This window comes from Vipera berus, assembly GCF_964194415.1.
Source record: "Vipera berus genome assembly, chromosome: 6".
Classification (NCBI taxonomy): Eukaryota; Metazoa; Chordata; class Lepidosauria; order Squamata; family Viperidae; genus Vipera; species Vipera berus.
In genome coordinates, this window is record NC_138208.1 from 73759370 (window position 1) to 73781836 (window position 22467).

The 22467-nt window shown below is 38.7% G+C and overlaps 1 protein-coding gene across 1 annotated transcript; it reads left to right on the top strand.

The window, feature by feature from the left end:
• Positions 1 to 600: 600 nt before the first annotated feature.
• Positions 601 to 14624, top strand: MTPN (myotrophin). The gene is made up of 4 exons (XM_081330216.1): positions 601 to 909; positions 7005 to 7118; positions 8048 to 8131; positions 11946 to 14624. The coding sequence occupies exons 1-4, from the start codon at positions 838 to 840 to the stop codon at positions 12030 to 12032; spliced, it is 357 nt and encodes a 118-aa protein (XP_081186342.1). The 5' UTR covers positions 601 to 837; the 3' UTR covers positions 12033 to 14624.
• The last annotated feature ends 7843 nt before the right edge of the window (positions 14625 to 22467 follow it).

A 22467-nucleotide genomic window follows, 5' to 3' on the forward strand; every position in this document is an offset into this window, starting at 1 on the left:
TTGTTGTTATTTTTGATTTTGGTCACAAGCCTTAGTTCATTTTGAGCCTTGAGTTCCTCACTTCATCCGTTCAATCTTGGGCTATTTGCTGATATTCTGCCTTAGTTATGTGCCCCTCTTTCCACTTTTTATACTTGTCCTGTTTATCTTTCAATAAGCTATCAACTCAACCTCCCATTCTTCGTCCCACAGACGAACTACTAGGGCAGGTGTAGGCAACCTCGGCTCTTTTATGACTCATGGACTTCAACTCCCAGAATTCCCGAGTCAGCTGACTCGGGAATTCTGGGAGTTGAAGTCCATGAGTCATAAAAGAGCCGAGGTTGCCTACCCCTGTACTAGGGCATCCACGCAGGCCCAACTATGTTTCCTAGGCAACCGCTTCTTTCAACTTATTCAAGCGCTAGTTCCGGTTTCCCCTAAGCGACTCGGCCGCTCCGCCCCGCGCAGGCTACGGAAGCCGTTGGCTCTAGAGTCAGGCAAGTGAACGACGAACGAGTTTTCGGAGCATGCGCACTTGCATAGCCTAGCCTCACCTAGGGTGTGGGTGAAAAAAAAGCGACTGGTGAGCGGAAGCGGAAGCGGTGTGTGGCAAGGCCCAGCGGTTTAATTACACCCGCCCCTCCACCTTCACGTTAGTCTCGTTTCCCTTTTTCCGGCCTCCTCGTGTCCAGAGCGCCAGTTAGTGGGAGGCGTAACCCCCGACGAGAGACAGCCGCCTGCCTAACCCGTCGATTCCGCCTCCGCCGCCCTTTCCGCTACAGCCCCGCCCCCACCCCTCCGCTCGAGCGGTACCGTGGCCTTTAGCGCCGAGTCCCGGTCAGGGCGGCCGCCGCTATGTCCGACAAGGAGTTCATGTGGGCCCTGAAGAATGGCGACCTAGACGAGGTGAAAGACTACGTAGCCAAGGTACAGTGGGAGAAACCGGGCTGGGAAGCCAAGCAGATGAGCAGCGAGCCTTTGAAGGCCCGAGGCTGCGGATAGTTTGTCCCTTTTGCTCAGGGAAGTATTGGGGTGGGGGTTATCTCTCGCCCCCTCCCCACTCCGGGCGGCCTTTTCTCCTCGGAGAAGGCTACGGTGGGACTCGACTTCGCCTGAAGGCGCCTAAGCCAGGGGTCTTCAAACTTGGCCCTTTTATGACTTGTGGACTTCAACTCCCAGAATTCCTCAGCCAGCAAAGCTGGCTGAGGAATTCTGGGAGTTGAAGTCCACAAGTCATAAAAGGGCCAAGTTTGAAGACCCCTGGCCTAAGCGCTTCTGCGCGGGCGCGGGGGTGGGTGAGGCCTTCCTAGTAAAAGCCCACCGCTTTTCTCGTGCCCGAGAGGGTCCTGGATGACGTCACTTGCGGGGCTGGATGTTGGCAGGGATTTCACTTGGAGGGTGGGGGGGGTCATCCAGAATAAGCCCCGAGAAGAGGCGGCCTGAAAGGTGGTCGCATTGGTTCCAGGGAGACGGCCGCTCCACGCCCACCTCCTTCCTTTGGCTCTGTTGAGGTGTGTCTTCTGTCATTCACACGTTCTCCCAGCAATTAACCAAAGGTCTTCAAAGGCTGGTTCTGTTCGTTGGTCTCATAGTGCCTTGGGCAGGACTATTAGTGCATCCCTACTTGGTTTTGGGTTTTTTTTTTAAAATTGGGGCTGCAAAGAGCCACACCCTTGCTCTAAATTATAATTCATTTACAGTCATGCCTTGTCTCCTGATTTGTATCGTGTACTCGGCACTGAATTAAAAAAAAACAACAACCAAAAGTAACAAAGATGAAAAAGACTGCTCCAAGGTCTAACTTCCTGTTAAGTTTGTTGCTTTACTGTAATTGAAGGTGCTGAAGTAGAAATTGGAGAAGAAGAAGAAGGATTAAAATAACTTCAGTTCATTGAGAGAATATGGGTAAAGAGAGCTACAGGTTAAATGAACAACTCTTGGACAAGAGTTGGCAAAGCATTTGTGATAAAACGTTTTTATTTTCTGTTTTCTCTTACAATCTCCATTGAACCAAAATCTGTATGGTTAGCGGAGGGAAGGAGCAGAATGGAATGTATTCAATAGAAAGACAGAAGCCAACATATTAGAAGGATTCATTGTATTGCTTTTCATTTATGGTGACCAAACCAATCTGCACAGATTTTAATTTGTGTCAAGTATTGACTATATAGCTGAGTCAGAAAACAGTTTTCTAATCAGAAAAAGATAGTTGAAAGAGTTGCTGGTTTTCAACCTGTGGGTTCAAAACTTTGGGTAGCCTTGGATTATTTCCCAACTCCAAGTGCTTATTGGTGAAATTGTGTTGTTTGGTCCTTCTAGGTATTAACTCATGAGAGAAACTACTTTAAAAAAATACTTTGAACTTCAGAATCTCAGTTTATTGAAAGGCTGCCTAGGACAATTGAAACTGGAGGAGGCAAGCTTTATGCTTTAAATGGATGGGAGATAGTGATGTTTCAAAGTTAGGATCAAACAAATTGTATACTAGTGAGCATAACTTGTCTAAAACTGTTTGTTTTAAATTTACATGGTTAGATAAATTAACCAGCTCACAAGGAACTGGTCTCCTAATGTAATGCTCTATACCAGAGGTGACCAAACTTTTGGGCACCAGGGACCACTTCTGTGGAGAAAGGTTTTGCCGCAGACCAGAGAGTGTGGTTTTGTGTACTATCTGCATCCCATGGATGGGTCTTTGCTTGTTTGTGTGGACCGGTTGCTGGCATGCCGTGGCCTGGGGGTTGGGGACTCCTGCTCTATACCTAGGTCTCTGCCAGATCTAGACTTAAAATAGAATGTAAAGAAATTGATCTGAAGTGAATTACAGTGACAGTCATCAGCATACCAGTTACTTGGGTTTTTTAATGGAATATGAGCAGCCTGAGAAAGAGATGGTAGAATTCCTGTCATACAGAGGAGGATAAAAGTTTGTTCTTTGCTCCTTGAGCAGACAAGACCTAGATCTATAGGGTTTGCAAAAGAATAAATTTGGGTTGAATGTTAGAAGAAATTCAGTGCCATAAGATAGTAAGCAACGGAATCAATTAGTAAGATGAATGGGTCGTCTTTTGCTGAAGGTATTCAAATAGCCTTTGAAGATGGACAGACTTTAGCATAGAATTATTTGCTCAGAGGAATATAAACTAGATCATGAATGTGTTCTCCAGAATAATTCTGTTTTTAATAACCTTCTAAAGGTCCATAGGGAAGAAGGTCAGTCTGATCCAGTGGGAAATTATTCCATGGCTGCACCATCTAGTCTTGACTCTTCTTACCCACTAGAAGTGTAGACTCACAAGTGGCTGTTCACAGAAGATATGACAGGTTGGGCTGATGTAATTGGATAAAGGCAATCCTGTAGATATCCATGAAGGATTTTATAGGTTAATGTAAGAACCTTAAATTATACTCACAAACTTATCAGTGACCACTGCTTGGCCCACAGAATTGGTGTTATATGTTCCCTTCAAAGACAACCCTATTCAAAGTATTTCAATTGCAGTAATCCAATTGAGTGGTAATGGGACATTACCTAGGCCTTCCTGCATCAGATACAGCTATCCTCACTTAACAACTGCTTAGGACTATTTGAAGTTACAGTGGTGCTGAAAAAATTATAACCAGTTCTCATATTTAACAGTTGCAGTATCCCTGCAGTCATGTAATTGAGATTTAGGCACTTTGCAATTGGCAGGTGTTTATGTTACGTAATCCCCATTTGTGTGTTTTAGTACCAGCTTCTGATAAGCAGTCACTAGAGATGCTGGTCACAAGTCACAATCACATGATGTCTTGCTTAATGATTGTAGCAGAAGTGAGGTTGTAAATCTGTCTCAGTCACCTGTTGTCTACTTAGCAATCTTGTTCCTTAGCGACAGAGTTGCCAGTCCCAATTATTATGTGAGGACTACCTATAGGGCAGGCATGTCAAACTCATGACTTCGTGAGTTTGTTTTTTTGATACTGTTTACTGGTCGCAGTGAGATCATTGTGATACATTATGTTAGAATAGGCCCTCTCAAATTTTACTTAGCAGCATTGGCTCTTAATATGTAGCTTTGCTAATCTCTTATTCAGTAGTACCTGTTGTTCTTTGCAGTAGTTTTCTCCAAGCATTTGACTCTTCCAAATATTCTTTCTGGGAGCAGGGCTTTGTGCAGTTATTTATTTATTTATTTAATTTAAATTAATTTGTATACCGCCCTTCTCCCGAAGGACTCAGGGTGGTGAACAGGGCAATATACTATATACTATATACTATTTTATATACTATAAAATATATACTAGGACAATGCAAAGACTGCTCAGTTAGATGACCATTCCCCTTCTACATTTTTGTCTTTTAAAACCTTAGAATTTTGTATTTTTGGCAAGTAAGATTATTATGAATGCCGTCCCATCCTTGCCATTTTTAAAAGCCATTTTATATTAAAATAATTTAATATTAAATTAATCCCATTAGATTTTTTTTGCTTCTGAAACAATTTTTTCTTACCACGAACCATGTTACTGTGTGAAAGGAAGGGTTAATATTGATTTTAGAAGAGTCTCTAAATGGATTGAATAAGAGAAGATGTATTATTGTATTGCTTTTTAGAGTATGTGGGTGTCATCACACTAAAAAGTATGCATATAGCAGCCTCAAGGGATGAAGTCATTTGCACTGATGAATATTTTGTAATAGTTTGACTGAATTCAGTTTTCAGAAAATAATTTACTGGAACAATAGGGAAATTGCAAAAGACAGAGTCAAAAGCAAAGATATCTGGCTTTGTTTAATAATCACAAGGAAAAGTAATAAGCATTTTAAATTATAAACTTACTGTCACACAATTAAATGATTTATCAGTCCATTTATTCATTGTGTTTTTTAATGGACTGATCCCAGAGTGCATTGAATGGATTAAGACAAACATTACACTTTGAGATGGCAAGTGAACAGAAGCATTTAAATGATTATACTTTATCAAGTGTATTATTTGGGATATGAAGCAGAATATCTACATTATCTGTAATCCTTTGAATTCCTATAAAAAGTATGTTTATCAGTTCTAGAACTTTGAGTTAAGAAAAAGTAATCAGCATTACTGCTTCAATGACTTAGTTCTGTCCTCTGTTAATGAAGGAGCACACTGAAAAGTATATTGTAAGGAATTGCTATGTTCCTGGAAAGTGGCCATTGCTTAACATTAGAGGAGTTTTTGTATGTCGCTACAATTTTGAGTGGACATGCTAGTTTGTAAGACCAGCGAGAAGAAAGGAAGACATTTCTATCAAGGGCTACTTATTTTTAGATATTGTGGTACTAAATACTATTTGGTGGAACAACCAGTTTCACACCTTTGTGTGTTTCTCAGTATTAGCTATATAATTAAAATCTACCCAGGTATAAGATGAAAAAGCTCTTCTGGTGGCAACATGTAACATGAATACTAGGCTGAGAACTACATTAGTACTTCAGAAGTCCTAATAATGATAAACCTTCAGGGTATGTTCACATGGATAAGAAAATTAGGAATCCGAATCTAAATGTGTATGAAGTTGGAGCAAATGGATTTATAGATGAGTAAAAGGCATAGAAAACAACCTACATTGTGACTAATTGTTTGAAATTATTATTAATCTAAATTTGACACTGATATAAACCATTATTTTACATTCTAGGGTCATGCTGGTGATGACCTATAAAGCCCTAAATGGCTTGGGTCCGGGATATTTGAGGGAACACCTGCTGCCAGCATCAAGTTCCCTTCATCCAGTGCGCTCCCACAGGGAGGGTCTTCTCAGGGTGCCGCCGGTAAAAGACTGCCGGCGGATAACACCCAGGGGGAGGGCCTTCTCTGTGGGTGCGCCTGCCCTCTGGAACCAGCTGCCCGCGGAGCTTAGGACTGCCCCTGACCTTCGTTCATGCCGCCGGGACCTGAAGACCTGGCTCTTTGAGCTCTCCAGCCCAGGCTGAGAATTTTTAACTGGGGTTTTTATTTTAAGGGATAATTTAATCTTTTTAATTGTTTTTTAACTCTTGTATTTTGTATTGCTGATTTTAAATTCCCTGTAAACCGCCCTGAGTCCTTCGGGAAAGGGTGGTATATAAATCTAATAAAATTAAATTAAATTCTTATACTGGCAGTATGTTCTCAGTTAAATTATATGTTCAGGTTTTGACTAGAACTTTGCATTTGCTCAGAACTGAACAGTCTAGAGAACATTCCATGAGAATTTTTATTTGGTTTATGTTGCAGTTCAACAAAATTTCAAATAACAATGGCAGTTCAAAACAATTCCCTAATGCACAAAGGAATATAAGGTTGTAGCCCATATTGAATTTTATCTAGATACTCCCTAGAGCAAACTAATATTTGAGTAGCAAAAATAGTTAAGCATGCTTTTTACAGCCTCTGCATCCATAAATTACCCAGAAATCTCTGAGCCCACAAAGAAGTCATTTTATTCATTTTAACACAGCATAATGTAATGAAAGCAAAAATGCACTTGTTTGCTTTGAGGTTTCTTACTGTACACGTAATGGATATTGAACAACAGTGTTCACACTATGGGAACAGAGATGGTTTGAGAAAGGAGTGAAGGAATCTTATTTATGCCAGAGTGGAACATCCTTCCCTCAATAGAGGTCAAGGTTTCAGACACAGCCTTTTATGCTGCTCTTTCATCAGTCCCCAAAAAGGTTAAGACCAGTTCACAGGTTCACCAGGGAGATCACACACTTAGGGTATAGGATTTAGGAGTTGAAACATTTACATCTCAATAACTTTCTGCCTACTCGTTTAACAAGCCTATCCAAATTAGATGAGGAATGAAATTTCCCTGGAGGACATATATGGGGTCTTCCTAACAAGTAGCTCAGACTGAAGAAGCTACTTAAACAGTGAAATGTTTTGAATCAACAAGAAATGTCTAGTTCCTATGGCTGAACTTCCAGACTACTGACCTCCATGTTACGACTGGTTGAAGTAAAAGATATTTTACCAAAGGATAATTAACCTTTTTTTTTAATTCCAAAGGGTGAAGATGTTAACCGAACATTGGAAGGTGGGAGAAAACCTCTTCACTATGCAGCAGATTGTGGACAGCTTGAGATTCTGGAGTTTCTTCTACTAAAGGGAGCTGATATTAATGTACGTTAAATAGAATCATTCAGGCAATATAATAGATGAAATTACTGTATCTGTAGTATTAAGACAAGTAACTCTTTTAAATGCATAAAGTGGGATGTATATATAGTTGCCCTTGACATAAGTGTTAATTTTGTTATTGCAGTACAGTTTTTATTTATTGGAGTATATTAAAAGAAAATAGAATATCTATATCTATCTATCTCTAGTCTGTCTTCATTATCTGCCACTTACTAGGAACTAACATATTAATCTGGATGATTATAGCACTTCACTACTTCAACAGAACACTTGAAGTTAATCGAGGTTTTCATAAGCATCGAAATCTTGTTGTCCTTATCTTGAAAAATATCACTTGTAGGATATCTGTATTCTATTTGATTAAAGATTATCATTTGGGGGGTGGATTCCATCTTCTCATAAAGCTTAAGTTTGAAACAAGAAAAAAGTTTTCCTCTTCATGATGAGGCCTACTGATGGATCTCTTTGGGGGAAGGTACTGTACAGGAGAAAAACAGCTATATTAGGGAAGAGGGTGCTTGTCCTTTCCCTGTCAATTGATTTTTCATTGCAACTTCCTTGCCAAATAATTTTGCCCAAGCCAGTCTTAAAACACATTGAAGACTTTCTATAGGGATGGATAATATTTGTAGCAAGAAGAACTCCTGTTTGTTAATCTTCTTCTAGTGATATCCTGATCCAAATTTTAAGTAACTATTGTAGAATTTTTGTAGAAGTAAGGACCATTTTACTTGCTTGCTTCACACTCTCACTGTTGATTTACCTTTTAGTAAAATGTAACCTTCCAATAATGTGATATCTGCATAATTCTTCGTGAGGAAAGCCTGCAGCTTTGTCACTTGAGTCATATTAGGAGATGCATGTATTGATTTAGGTTGCTTTTTTACAGCTTTTTTTTTTACTTTTTATAGGCTCCAGATAAGCATAGTATCACTCCACTTCTTTCAGCAGTTTATGAAGATCACGTGTCCTGTGTGAAATTACTTCTGTCAAAGGTGAGAATACATGATAGTATCATTCTGACAATTGTACCAACTTAGTGAATTTCATTTTTTCAAGATGTCAGATGTTTTAAGGATTCCTAATATGGAGTAGATATCAAAGAAAATCAGATAGACCAAAGAAGGGTGAGGAAGGAAAGAAGAAAGCTTTTAATGAAGTGCAGAGCTTCTGAAATGTTTGGGAATGACAAGATTTGGTCTTTAGTCATTGACTTGAGCTATTGTGTGTATAATGTAACATTTAGTGTAGTTATTTTGTTCAAAAATTATTTGGCTAATTTAACAAAATATAAGTAGAATTTCTGCTGTGAATGGTTATTCATGTTGATATAGTCAGTTAAAAAAACTACAAGCAAATAGGAACAATTGTAGTACTATATTAAATATAAGTGTTACAAAATGTAGGGCATTTTGGAAAATATTGTTTTAAAGGTTTTTAACTCATGCATTTATTTTTATATAAAGAGAGGCCAATGTAGTAACTTTATACTGTTTCAGTTTCAAGCATGAGTGCCATTGATAAAAAGCTGCTTTTCAGAAGAAGAAAAAAAAAAGGGGGGGGGGCTCCTGAAAACTGTTCATATGTCAAGATGGCATGATTTCATTTTCTGTTGTAATAAAAATCTGCCTTGATTTAATAGTTAAACATCTAACTGTACAAATATTTCATTCAGTCTTCTGGAAAGAAAACAGTTCCTTTCACCATGGCTTCTTTTTCAAATAATTTAGAAGCAAGCATTTAAGGCAGATACTACTTCTCAGTCTGTTCTATTTTGCTGTTTTATATTCTGTTAGATACACACACACACACACAGAGAGAGAGAGAGAGAGAGAGAGAGAGAGAGAGAGAGAGAGAGAGAGAGAGAGAGAGAGAGAGAGAGAGAGAGAGAACGACAAACTTTATAAAATAAAATCTCACTTTTTTCCCATTCTGAATTGTGTAACATTTCAGACTGAAAGTTGTTAATACATCAGGTGAGAACTACTGATAGACATTTGGGCTATGTTCACATATACTAAACCATAAACAATATATTTACAAATACAATTTGTACCAGAATTTTAACTGCTAAGTGATGCAGTTACTAAGCAAGTCATTGCATGAGCTGACCCAATTTCAGAAACATTTTACCATGGTCATTAAATGAATCAGTTGTTAAGCAAATCAGGCTTTTCCAATTGACTGCTTGTTGGAAGCCATCTGGAAAGAGTGCAAATCGCAATCACACGATTGCAAGATGCTGCAACCTTTGTAAATGCAAGCTGGTTGTCTAATGTCCAAATTGCGATCATGTGACCTGGTAGTGGTGTGATGGTCATAACTTCAAGGACGGGTCATAAGTCATTTTTTCCAGTGCCATTGTAACATTGAATCATCATTAAACAGTCATACATTCATGGTCATTAAGCAAATCTGGCTTCCTCCATTGACTTTGCTTGTTGGAAGATGCCTGAGAAGATTGCAAATAGCTGTAACCAGTGTAAATGCATGCCAGTTGCAAAACACTTGATTTTTTATCACGTGACCACAGGGATACCAAAATGGTCATAAATAGAAGGACCAGTTGTAAATCACTTTTTTTCAGTGCTATCAAGTCTTTCTTTTCAGTGTCATTTGAACTGTAAGGGGTTGCAAAGCAAGCTGTGGTGTACCTTCTCAAGTCATCACTGGATTTGCGATGACTTGAGTATTCCTGTGCAGTCTCCCCTTTCTAGGCAAGTTGGTAGAGAGGATGGTCTAGCCCAGGGGTAGGCAACCGTGGCTCTTTTATGACTCATGGATTTCAACTCCCAGAATTCCTGAGCCAGCCATGCTTTTCACTTAAATTTAAGGCCATGGTTTGCTACAAAGACATCATTAGTAATTCTTTTCTGATTTGTGATCTTGTGGTAGAAACCATGATGGAGCTGGTATCCTTCTTAATATTTCTTGATCCTTCAGTGACTTTTAATAATATCAGCTTAAGACGGTGGACATGGGAGGAACCATTTTGTAGTAGTCATCTTCCTTTCTCTATGGCCAGTTTCAGTTGGTGTTGACTAGATGGGAGAGATCATGCCCACAGTCCCTTACTTGTGCAGTGACACAAGGTTCGGTATTCTCTTCCCTTCTTCTTAATTTTATATGGATCCATTGGATGAAGTCATCTCTTGGTTTGAGTTCAAATATCATTAATATGATGATTTCCAGTTGTACATCTGGACCCCAAACTGAGCAATGGAGTCAAAATTCTAACAGAGTGCCTGGAGGCTGTTCAGGTCTGGATGGTAAGGAACAAACTGAGGTTCAATCCTGATAAGACACCCCCCCCCAAAAAAAAATCTGAAGACATTTCATTATTGCAGAAGAGTTACACCTTCAATAAATGTGCATAATTTATGTGTCCTACCATTTTCATCTTTTTATGAAGTGGCAGCTTCAGCGAAGAGAACCTTTTCAAAAGCTTTGCCTTTTCTTGGGCTGGGAAGCCTTTCAGACATTTATGCCTTGGTTACCCCACAATTAGGTTACTGTAATGTGCTGTTTTTGAGTCCTCAAAGGCCATCAGGAAGCTTCAGCTGGTCTAGCATGGGCATCTATGCGGGTTCTGTTTCATTCATTTGACCGTGCTACTTCAAGAACTTGGCTTCTGGGTACAGTTTAAGGTGCTGATTACTGCCTTTAAAGCCCTTAATGATATAAAGCCTGGCTATCTGTGGGACCACTTATCTCCAGTTGTCCCCTCCCTTCTAGTCTAGCAGAATGGATATACTCTGCTAATACATCAGTTAAACCATGCCATCTTGTGGCATTGGGGCCCAGGAAGCATGCCTAATCTTCTGTTGTACCTGCCCTCTAGAACAGTATCTTCCCAAAAGATTATTACAGGTTCACACTCTCTGTCTCTTCAGAAATTGTTACAAAGTTACAAAGTTTGAGTTTTATTGTTTTTTATGTATTTTAACTTATTGTTATAGTTTTTGGGCATCTTGTTTAATCTCTTTTAATTTTTGTATTCTTGTCTTTTAACATGTATTGCCCTGTTCACTGCCCTGAGTCCTTTGGGAGAAGGGCGGTATACAAATAAAATTATTATTATTATTATTATTATTATTATTATTATTATTATTATTATTATTATTATTATTATTATTATTATTATTATTATTATTATTATTATTGTTGTTGTTGTTGTTGTTGTTGTTGTTGTTATTATTAATAATAATAATAATAATTATTATTATTATTATTATTATTATTATTATTATTATTATTATTATTATTATTCTCCCAGGACTCGGGGACAGGGTGATTGTGGAGTCCCCCTCCCCATTTTTTAATGAATGGTTCATAGCTGGTATTCTGTTCTTCTCTCTAGAGCAGGGGTAGGCAACCTTGGCTCTTGTATGACTACTGAATTCCTGGCTCAGGAATTCTGGGAATAAGTCCACGAGTCATAAAAGAGCCAAGGTTGCCTACCCCTGCTTTAGAGTCATCACAGAATCAGGCAGCCTGGCAATTTTTTTAGATAAATATGCTATTTACATTGTAGAACCACCAAGAGTTAGTATCTACATTCATGAATGATATGGTTGTTTTGTTTGGTAATTCATATTGGAAAATATATGGATAGGCACACTAGTACAATAAAGACCCTATTGATGATATGAAGCAATGGTTTTTTTTTACCTTTGTTCAGCAGCATTTGGTTAACATCTGGAAACCAAGAGAGCTTGCAGTCCAATTGCACAGCTGATCACTTGGAGAATTAGGTATATAACAAAGAAGTTTGTTTTTCCTAAAGTGACAGTTCTTATCTTTTTACAGGGTGCTGATAAGACTGTGAAAGGGCCAGATGGACTAACTGCCTTTGAAGCCACTGACAATCAGGCAATCAAAACTCTTCTTCAGTGATGGATGGACTGAGATCTAATATCTCTCCTGTGGCCTCACACTGCTGCCTGTCTATCACTCTTTGTATCTTCCAGCTTCTTCAGCTAAATATTGGAGAGGGAGGGGGGAAAAACACAGTAAATCAGTCTAGTTAGGTACCTCTATCAAAAAGAGAACATGTCTGGAGAGTAGAAATACATATAATTGGTGTCTTTTTAGGACTTTTTACCCTGAACAATTTCCCCATTTCTAGCAAAGTTGAACTTATGCTGTGGAAGGGGAGAAGAATGTGTTCTGTAATGTAGCTTGTAAATGACTTGCTGAAAGTTTGTAAAATGGAAACTCTGTTCTTTATTTTCTAATATGTAAAAGCAATTAGCAGCCCAGCACTGTTAACAAGCAAGGCAATGGGGTAGCTTCTCTGTAGTTCTGTCCCTGTGCCGTAAATAGATTATGTAATGCTGAAGGGTTTTGCTGATAATGTCCCTGTATTTAATAACCTAATGCCATTATTATCAAGGAACAAATAATACAAGCAGGGCTAAATCTCCAGCAGAGGTGCTGAAGAAATGATTAAAATCATGGGTTTTCTACCTTCCAAGATGCAAACCAATTACTTCTGGAATAGAGCTTTTGAAAAACTTCTAATTGGAGTGCCCTTCCCTAACACATTGTAAAATACACTGGAACAAAGTGACTGTTCCAGATCTGTTGGTGCTAGAAGATGGTAGTTTTGCCTTCATGATTTAAATTCAAAAACCCTAATAAAATGACTCAAATTAACCTTGTTTTAAAGAAGGCAGGAGCTTCTATTCTCTTAGCATTATCCTATCTGCATTAATCTGGTTAAATGCATGTATCTTTGAAAGGAGATTGATTTACTATTAAGCTTTTGCATCTGGCAATGATCAGAATTATATACAATTGATAACATGGTCCTGAACAATGACAGGTTGCATTTACTACCCACTAACAGATTATGGTTTATACAAGTAATTTCACAAGTCTTCAATGTAGCGCTTTCAAAATATTCACAGGTGAGGATTTGTAGTATGCTAATATCTTGATTGGGATGCTAGGTTAAATTGCATTTGGATGTTCTTATTGAAAAAAGTCAATGCATTTTGTATCATAATATTAAAAACTTCCCAGTAAGATTTTTATTGGCTTTGAACAACATGTGCAGTGCAATGTTGACGGTCATCTAGGACGTTCTGGTGCCTAGCACATTTCATATAACGAATGTAGCTTTTGAGTTTAAAAACATTTAACTTTTACTATTGTACCATCCTCTCACCAGAAAAAAAGAAGCTGGAGAAATGGATTTGTTAAGCAATGTTAACATTGTATCTTAAATTGTATCTTATTTGTCCCTTATCACAGATATCATGTGTTATATTCAGATCAGTTTTCTAGCATCCATGGGGAATAAACTTTATTCTCCAAAGATTGTTTTAAAAGTAGATCTATGTAATATATTTTTGTATTGGTGCAGAAATGTGATATAAAAATAATAAACTTTGCATGCACAGTCTGCATATTCATATATTCACCTTTTTGTGCTACAGTAAACTGAAAAATATTAATCCAATAAATTGAATTTCAGATTAATTTTAGAATTAAACATATTTTGTCACAATTGGCATAGCCTAATTGACATTTGCCCTGAAGGGATGTGAAATGCTACCATTCTATTCTAGTAAAGCATAAATTATGATTATCAATAGTTTGTTCAAATGTTTCTTCCTCTCTCTCTCTCTCTCTCTCTCTCTCTCTCCCTCCCTCCCTCCCTCCCTCCCTCCCTCCTTCTTTCTCCTTCCCTCCCTCCCTCTGTGATATGTTGGAGCATTTGTGCCTCTTCTCCTTTTTTCCCCGCACAACTCATTTTGCTCATGTTTTCCTTACACATCTACAGGTAGATTCCATTAAAGAGCTCTTAACACCTGTCTTACACTTGTTTGTTCAGGGTTATTAAATATATATTTGCCCTTTCTCTGCTATTCATTTAAGAAATCAGGCTAACTATTTTTTTAATTTGTACTAAGATGCGATTTGTATTCTAAAATTGTTGCCAGTATCTGATAATACTAGCTCTTGGTGAACACTCTTGAAGTATCCCATCCCAAACCCCGTTTAAAGGAGTCATCAGCACGAGTTAGCAATCTAGAAATCCAGTGCAGTATCAGTCTCCTTCCTTCCTGATTTCTGTTTTAAGATGACTTACCATTTTAAAACTTTCTGCTCCTCTGTTATAGGCATTGCTTTCATGACTTGGTTTTTGTTCTTCAGTACAGTACTAAGTAGATGAATTGATTAATAGAAGAAGCTGGTAAGAATAGAATGTCCTAGTTGAGCAGTTCCAGTGTTGCATGCAGAATCTTCAGCTGAACAGTCTTATATTTTATAAATGGGAAAACAATCATCTTTCTACTCCAGTGATGGGGGGAAAATAGTGCTTTGTGCATTTTGATATTTGACTTTTTTCCACAATGTAACTATTTTGACACAGTTTGGTTTATCATTATCATGGTTCATAGACATCAGACTGCTAAATGATACCGTGTTTGTGTTGCAGGAATGAATGGAATAAACTTGAATTGTGTTATAGAAAAATCTGAATGGTTGTTTTTTTTACCTTTCTATTGTTTCTACATTCCTTTCCCTCTAGTATTGTCTTGCACCTGCAATATAATGCTTTGTATGTAACATTTTACAAAGCAATTTACAAATCCTGTATGGAACTACAATTGTTCGACTGTACTTGAATTGTTAAACTATAGCGCTCAAGTCTTTGGAAAGTTCATCTTTATTAAGAAATAGGATAGTATTAAAAATTGAGACTATTTTAGTTTTTGAGCATGATACCTAATCATTCTAAAGAATAGATGAAAGAAGCAAAATATTAGCCTCTTCCATGTCACAAATTTCTAAGAGGCATCCATTAATTTCTCCATTAATCTAGCCCAGGGGTCTATGATTAGGGTATGAATAAAGAGAAAAAGAAAAATATTTCTTTGTTAAATTTATTTGCCACCCATCTCATTGTGGGGCTACTCTGGGAGGCTTACAAAAATAAAACGGACAAAAATTGAAAAAGAATGTAAAAATAACAGTAAAGGAATGAAATTAAACAAATAAAATAGTGGAAATACAATAATATATTAAAAAGTGATAAGTATAACTATTGAGAACTAATGTACAGCAAAAAGCTTGCTAAGAGTTTGGACTATGAAAAATTGCAAAGGCTAACAGGTGTAGTTGAATTTGATCTTCACACATTTATAATTAATTAAATAAATAGCATATACCTTCAAGGAAAATTTTTTTTTTTTTCAAGTGAAATGATTGGTAGGTTTTTCTATACAAAAAGATAAGAGATTTTATCTCTTAATATAAGAGAGACAGAAAGAGCAAAAATATCAGGGAAGTGACTGGCCAGTGCGTGCATGCACGCTCACCATCTTACGCCGGTGCGACCCTTGGTGTGACTCCAGCACTAGCCTGGCACGATCCTCCTGCCAGTGCTAGTCTCTGCATGACCATTGTGCCTGCATTGCCTCGCCATGACCTTTGCACCTGCGCTAGCCTCGGCACTAGCCTCACCATGCCATTTGTGCCTGTGCTAGCCTTGGTGCTAGCCTCGGCATGACCCTTGACGTGACTCTCACACCAGCACTAACCTCACCACAATCCTCACGCCTGCACTAGCCTCAGTGTGACCCTCGCGCCAGCTCTAGTCTCACCGTGACCCTCTGGCCTTTGCTAGCAGCTCCATTTATGGAGCACGCATACATGTGGCCACGTTCACACGTACACATGCACAGCTATATTTGGGTGTGTGCACATGTGTGCATAAAGGTGTCTGCCCCTCCCTTTCCCACTGGGCCGCCAACCCAGAAAGGTTGGTGACTCCTGCGCTAGGGACTCCAGAAAAAAAAAAGCTGGGATCCTCCTGGTGAAGGTGATTACCTGTTATTCTAAATCAGTTTTATTTTTCAAACATGGGAAATTTAAAATATGTGGAAATCAACTCCCAGAAGTTCCCAGCCAGAACTTTATGTCGAGCCCTTCGGGTTCGACATACTTACCGGGCAGCCCGCAGCCCTCAGCAACAGCAGCTGACTTTTTTAATGCTTGGAGATCCTGACATTAAAGGTGCTCTCTGCAAGTCATCCGTACTTCGTCGTGATTTTCCTGAGTGTTTGTTATTATCGGCGGAGACGAGAGTTTGACACTTTACACACATCTTCAAGTTGTCAAGTTTGAAAAACGTTCTAGATCAGGGCTTTTCAACCAGTGGTACGGGTACCACCTGTGGTACATTGGCACCTGGCAGGTGGTACGCGGCCATCCTAGAAAAGTGGTAGCAGGGGAGGGGAATGAGCTGAACTGGTGGCAGCACAGCACAAGCCTGAGTGAGAGATGGCTGGAGCTGCAGGGCTGTCAGGGCTCAGCAGAAGCGCCAGGATCAGCACCAGGCCCCAGCTGGAGCTCGGCGCTGATCCCGGCACATCTGCTGAGCCCAGAAGAAGCGCCGATCAGCTGGAATGTTACAGCATCTCCAGAGTCTTGTGATTTACATTCAGATGGTTGGCAACTGATTCATATTTATGGCAGTCACAATGTCCCAGGGTCATGTGAAGTAAGTGACCAAAACCTGCTGCAACCACCCAGCAGATGGGAGGGGGAATAAAAACTAAACTCTCCCCCCACCCCACCCCCACTGCCAATCCTCAACAGAAATGCTCACAACAATGGAAACCTCGGGACAGGAGGAAGAGCGCTGCCGGGTAGGCAGGCATGTGTCTTGCTCGGCTGTGGCTTGGGGGGGTACTTTTTTCAGTGCCATTGTAACTTCAAACAGTCACTAAGCGAACTGTTGTAAGTCGAGGACTACCTGTACTTTATCACTTTTTCTTTCTTTTTTTTGGTCATGTTTTTGACACCTTGCTAGGCGACTGGTGGTACTCAGATGTTGCCATATCCTAAAAGTGGTACAATGGGTGAAAAGGTTGAAAAGCCCTGTTCTAGATGATTGCATTAATTCAAGAAGTATAATTGAAATGCATTTTCCGAGAACAAGAAAACCATGGAATTGCACACACTGTGCTTTTGGGACATGCATTTACTAAAATTGCAGTGGAAGCAGATACCTAAGTTTCCTCAACCTAGTTCCTAATTTTGACAACTTATGTTTAATACACCTGCTTTTATGCAAGCCACGACAATTCAGTCTTATGTCATAATACTGAGCTATTGCAAAGTCATGGCATGGTGCTGTTTTATACTTTTTCCTTACAATGGAGAAAAATATACATCATTTTGCAATATCCTGTTGCATGTAATTAATCTAACCTGTAAGGCATGAATAAGGGTACTAATTTATATTTTCCCCCATAATCTTTGTCGAATAGAGCTTGCTTTTAATAACTTGTCCATACAGTCAAAAATATGCTGAGGTTACAGACACATAGGAAGAATAACCGGCATTCCTTATCCATTAAGATTCTCCTCAAAATTTATTTTTTAGTATTATAGTGATATGGTTACTTGCCACAAAAGGAAGTAATAGGAGGATTTGGGCTACTTACAAAGAATAGTATACATCAGACATGTCAAACTCGCGACGTGATGTGACATCGCACAACATATCAGGACTGTTTTGCTATTGCTGGCGATGGGGTGGGCACAGCTTCTGCATGACGTGTCCAGCCTGTGGACCGGCAGTTTGACACCCCTGGTATATATACTGAAATTGTTTAAGCCTTTCTTCTGTTTGGCTTAATATACTGTATGTCAGGGAAGCTACATACCTGTATACTTAAGGGAAAAATCTATCTTTGTAAAATAATATGCATCTATCAAATTTGTAGTCTTAGTCTATACTAGCAAAGATAATAATCCTACTATATTGGAGTTCTGTATCTAGTTCTGGGCTTTGTAATTTAAGAAAGTCATGGAAAGTTGAAGAGATCAAGCCTTCTGCAGAAGAGCTAGAGAAGAGAAATGAAGAAGGAGAAATGATAGTGATTCCCAAATATCTGAAAGGCTGTCATGTGCAAACTGAAGGAGTCCGGTTCTCTGTTGAAGCTATCAGTACTGTAAGACAAGGACCCATAGGTGGAAATCAAAACACAAAGATTCAGCAGAATATTAGATGGACTTCTTCCGTGGCAAGCAGTAGAACAAGCTGCCTGGAATAGGTGAGCTCCATGCTGGAAGCTTTCAAACCATGACTGGATGGCCATCCAATAGGAAAGGTGTAGTAAAGTTTGATATTCTGCACTGAGCATGTGGTTGGTTTAGATAATCTGTAAGAGCCTTCCAACTTCTGTATTATATTACACAACTCTAAAGATACCAAAGCTTTCTTCCAATTATTATTATTGTTGTTGTTGTTATATAACGTTTATTCATTAAACATGAAAGTCAGCTGAACACTCAAATTGACTGGCACTAGTGATTGACATGGGTTGCTGCCAGCATCCTAGGTATCAATCAGGTATCTCCTTAAAATGTAAGATGTTCTGAGTAGCACAGTTTTTTGTAGCTTTGCTGGAATTATTGCAGGAAGCTGCAATTTCTTGATGTATTTTGCAAAGTTTTTGGACATAATTCCCAGTGCCCCGATGACAATGGGTATAACTATTACACGTTTATTATTATTATGTAACTTTTATTCATTAAACATGAAACTCAGTCAACTGAACACTCAAATTGATTGGCACTAATGGTTGACACAGATTGCTGCCAGCATCCTAGGTATCAAACAGGTATCTCCTTAAATGTAAGATGTTCTGAGTATTTATTTATTTATTTATTTATTTATTTATTTATTTATTTATTTATTTATTTATTTATTTATTTATTTATTAATGGGATTTATATCCCGCGCTATCTCCCGAAGGACTCAGAGTAGCACAGTTTTTTGTAGCTTTGCTGGAGTTATTGCAGGAAGCTGCAATTTCTTGATGTATTTTGCAAAGTTTTTGGACATAGTTCCCAGTGCCCCAATGACAATGGGTATCACTGTTACACGTTTCATCCATAATCGCGCAGTTTCGATGGCCAGGTCATGGTATTTCACAATTTTTTTTCCATTTCTTTTTCTTCAACTCTGGCATCTCCTGGTATAGCAATATCAATCAGCTGTATGCTTCGGTTCTCTACAACTGCAATATCTGGCGTGTTGTGTTCCAAATGGCGATCTGTCTGTATTTGGAAGTCCCACAAGATCTTCACCCTCTCCTTCTTGACAACTTTTTCCACCCTATGTTCCCACGACTTTTCAGACACAGGCAAGTCGTATTTTTTACACAATGCCCAGTGGATTAGTTTAGCAACTCGGTCATGTCTAGCTTTGTAATCAGTTTGCACAATTTTGCTGCACTCACATATTAAAAGTGAAACAGTTTCAACTTTGTCGTTGCAAAGTCGGCAATTTGGATTATCAGTAGATTTTTGTATCTTCCCTTTCATGGCATTAGTTTGTAGTGCTTGTTGTTGAGCAGCCAGTATTAAGCCTTCCATTTCTTTCTTGATGGTTCCCATCTTAAACCATGCCCATGTCAAGTTGTTATCACATTTTCCTTCAATATTTTTCAAATGTTGTCCATGCAAAGCTTTAGTTTTCCATCTATTTAATCTATCATCCAGCTGTTTTTCCTTATATTCTGCCTTTGTTTCTGTTATTTTTATAATGCTCTCTGTTTTCACAGCCTGCAGCAATTTTTCTGTACTTTGATTCACATAGTCATTCAAACTTCGTTTTTCTTCTTCTACAGTTTGGTGGATTTGCAGTAGCTCTCTGCCCCCTATTCTTCTTGGCAGGTACAACCTGTCGATGTCACTTCGTGGATGTAGAGCGTGGTGCATGTTCAAAAGTTTACACGTTTTCCGGTCTAGGTATTCCAATTCAGCCAATGTCCAGTTGATAATTCCAGCTGGGTAGCGTATCACTGTGACTCCCCATGTATTAATGGCTTTAATTATATTTCCAGCATTCAGCTTTGATTTTAGTATTTTGCGGACTCTTCTGATGTATTCCTTTTGTGTTGACTCTTTGACTTTTCCATTCAAGATGTTATCTGCTTCCAATATGCCTAGGTATTTATAACCATCATCCTTTGCTAGTGCTTTCCCAGTTCTGTTCCTTCTATTTTTCCCATTTTTCCTCGTTGCATGGATAATATAGCACATTTTCCAAGTCCAAAGTCCATTCTGATGTTGCTGCTAAACAGTTGAACTGTGTTGAGTATTGATTCAAGTTCAGTGTGGCTTTTTGCATACAGTTTTATTATTTTATTTATTATTATTATTATTATTATTATTATTATTATTATTATTATTATTATTATTATTATTATTATTATTATTATTATTATTATTATTATTATTATTATTATTATTATTATGCTACCCAGCCTGATTTCTTCCCAGAGCACTCCCAAATTATGGCATGAATATTTACCCTATGTGATACCTTCGAAAATGCAAAATAGGGATGATTTACTGACATCAGTCTCCCACAAAAAAAAAAAAAAGCCAGCCATTTTCAGTCATGTGTACCTCGTTGAAATCATCACTGTCCCTGGACATACTCCTTGTGACTTCTGAGAACCAGGGAGGCAAAGCAAAAACACAGAGGATCTGCCTCAAGTGATCTTCCTCATTTCATTCTCAACCTAAAGTAAGGGCAGGATTTCCACTTCTAATGTCTGCTAAGCAATTTCATAAATGATCTAGTATATGCCTGAGTTTTGGAGGTTAATATCTAGAGTGATAATGTTGACATGAAGGAAGACCCCCTTGAAGAACTCTCTTGCCTCTTGGCCTGTATGAATAAGAAATACTCCAAAAGCTTCCACGAAGCAGTGGAAACATTTGGCTTACAAATTGTTGTATTCCCTTGTCTATTAAGAAATTTCAGAACTTGTTCAACAGATGGTTGTTTAGGGAGAAGAAGAGTCCCTCATTCCCACTTTATGGAGCTCCAAAGTCCTTTCTATCTGAGGTGCTGGTCCAAAAGAGGCACAGAGACGAATATGAGCTGTAAACTAATGTCAAAGATTTCCCTGTGTGCTCTCAAAAGATGAGGTTCTGTCAGCTTCATTCTTCATTCTGCCTCCATGGGTTGACCTATAATATTCTCACAGCTTTGCCCTTTCCTCCACCCTCTGTCTCATTTCTACAGCCTTCAGAACTTCATTTCCCATTTGGGTTTTTCCTCCTTATTTCTCAAGATGTTTAGCAGCTGTTTTGGAAGTGATTGTGAAGTGTTTGTTAGTATGCAAAATGTTTTGAATCATAACTGCTGTGAACAATTACTTCTTCAATGTGCTGCTCACCTGGGACTGGATATGAAGATTCAAGCTTAATAAGGCTTTGAAGGGGGAAGAACTAAGTTTCAGGACAAAGGGAACTACATTCAATGGGTAAGTAAGACAGATGTATAGATTCTTGACACATTCCCTGTGGTTAGCAGTCCCTTTCAAAAGAAAAGCTAAAGCAAATGCTCATCCTAATGACAAAATCAAAGACATCTAAAAAACGGAGACCTGGTTCTACTGAGATTTTCCAGGTGACCAGAGAAGACTTGGTTCCCCCTTCAGTGCCCTTATTCCAATTCATTCTTCCTTATGGAGGGAATTGGGTGGGTGGAAGATTATCATTCTCACAGCTATATCACTAATGGTTGAAATGTGATTTCTAGACAAACAACTATTTTTAGAAAAAAAATACGGACATAATTCCCATGAGTATCATTTATATCAACTGGTATCTTACAGCCAAGGCTAGCCCTATCATTGGAAGGAATGGAACAGATCCTCCAGCATATACAGTATAGAGAGGGCAGATTCATCCAAACCCTTACAAAAATCAGAGGCAACATTTCTCCAAGTCTTTTATAGACATTTCTCTGCAGGATACTCAAAGTGACTCATTATGTAGAACAGATGTTTCTGCTGTGCATCTTACCATGTATTGCTCTAACTCTCCCTTTCAGCAGCTTCTATTGGGTAGATCATTGGCTGCCACTGAAAGATGACCATGTGAAAGGAAAATGAAGTATCCCCTCTAGCAAAAACATCCATAGGATCTGACCCTTTCATCAACAAGCAGCACTGTGACATCAGTATACAAGCTTTGACCCTTTTGTAAATATGTTTGATGTCTAAGGATTGTAAAGGGCCGATGTTGCATCATGATGGTGTAATGCTTGATGCCTCCTGTGGCCCTCTATCCCCCACCTCAAGCAATGGGTCATCTTGTCTGAAAAGTCTATTGCTATTGTCCTTACTCTCAATTCCTGCCCCAAATTTCTCCAGTGTCTCTGGCAATCAGGTTTATGCTTTAGATTTTTGCCAGGTCCTTTCCTTATAGTTCTTCAAATTCCACCAGTCTTTTCCTTAATTTGGGATACTTTGGCTTATCCATTGAAAGAAACATTTATAGA

What these genes read in the sequence shown, in the direction of transcription:
- MTPN (XM_081330216.1), top strand. Translation starts at nt 838, where the DNA reads ATGTCCGACAAGGAGTTCATGTGGGCCCTGAAGAATGGCGACCTAGAC. An exon ending in TAAAGGGAGCTGATATTAAT is followed by an intron (nt 7,119 to 8,047) that starts GTACGTTAAATA and finishes TACTTTTTATAG; the next exon opens with GCTCCAGATAAGCATAGTAT. An exon ending in TGAAATTACTTCTGTCAAAG is followed by an intron (nt 8,132 to 11,945) that starts GTGAGAATACAT and finishes ATCTTTTTACAG; the next exon opens with GGTGCTGATAAGACTGTGAA.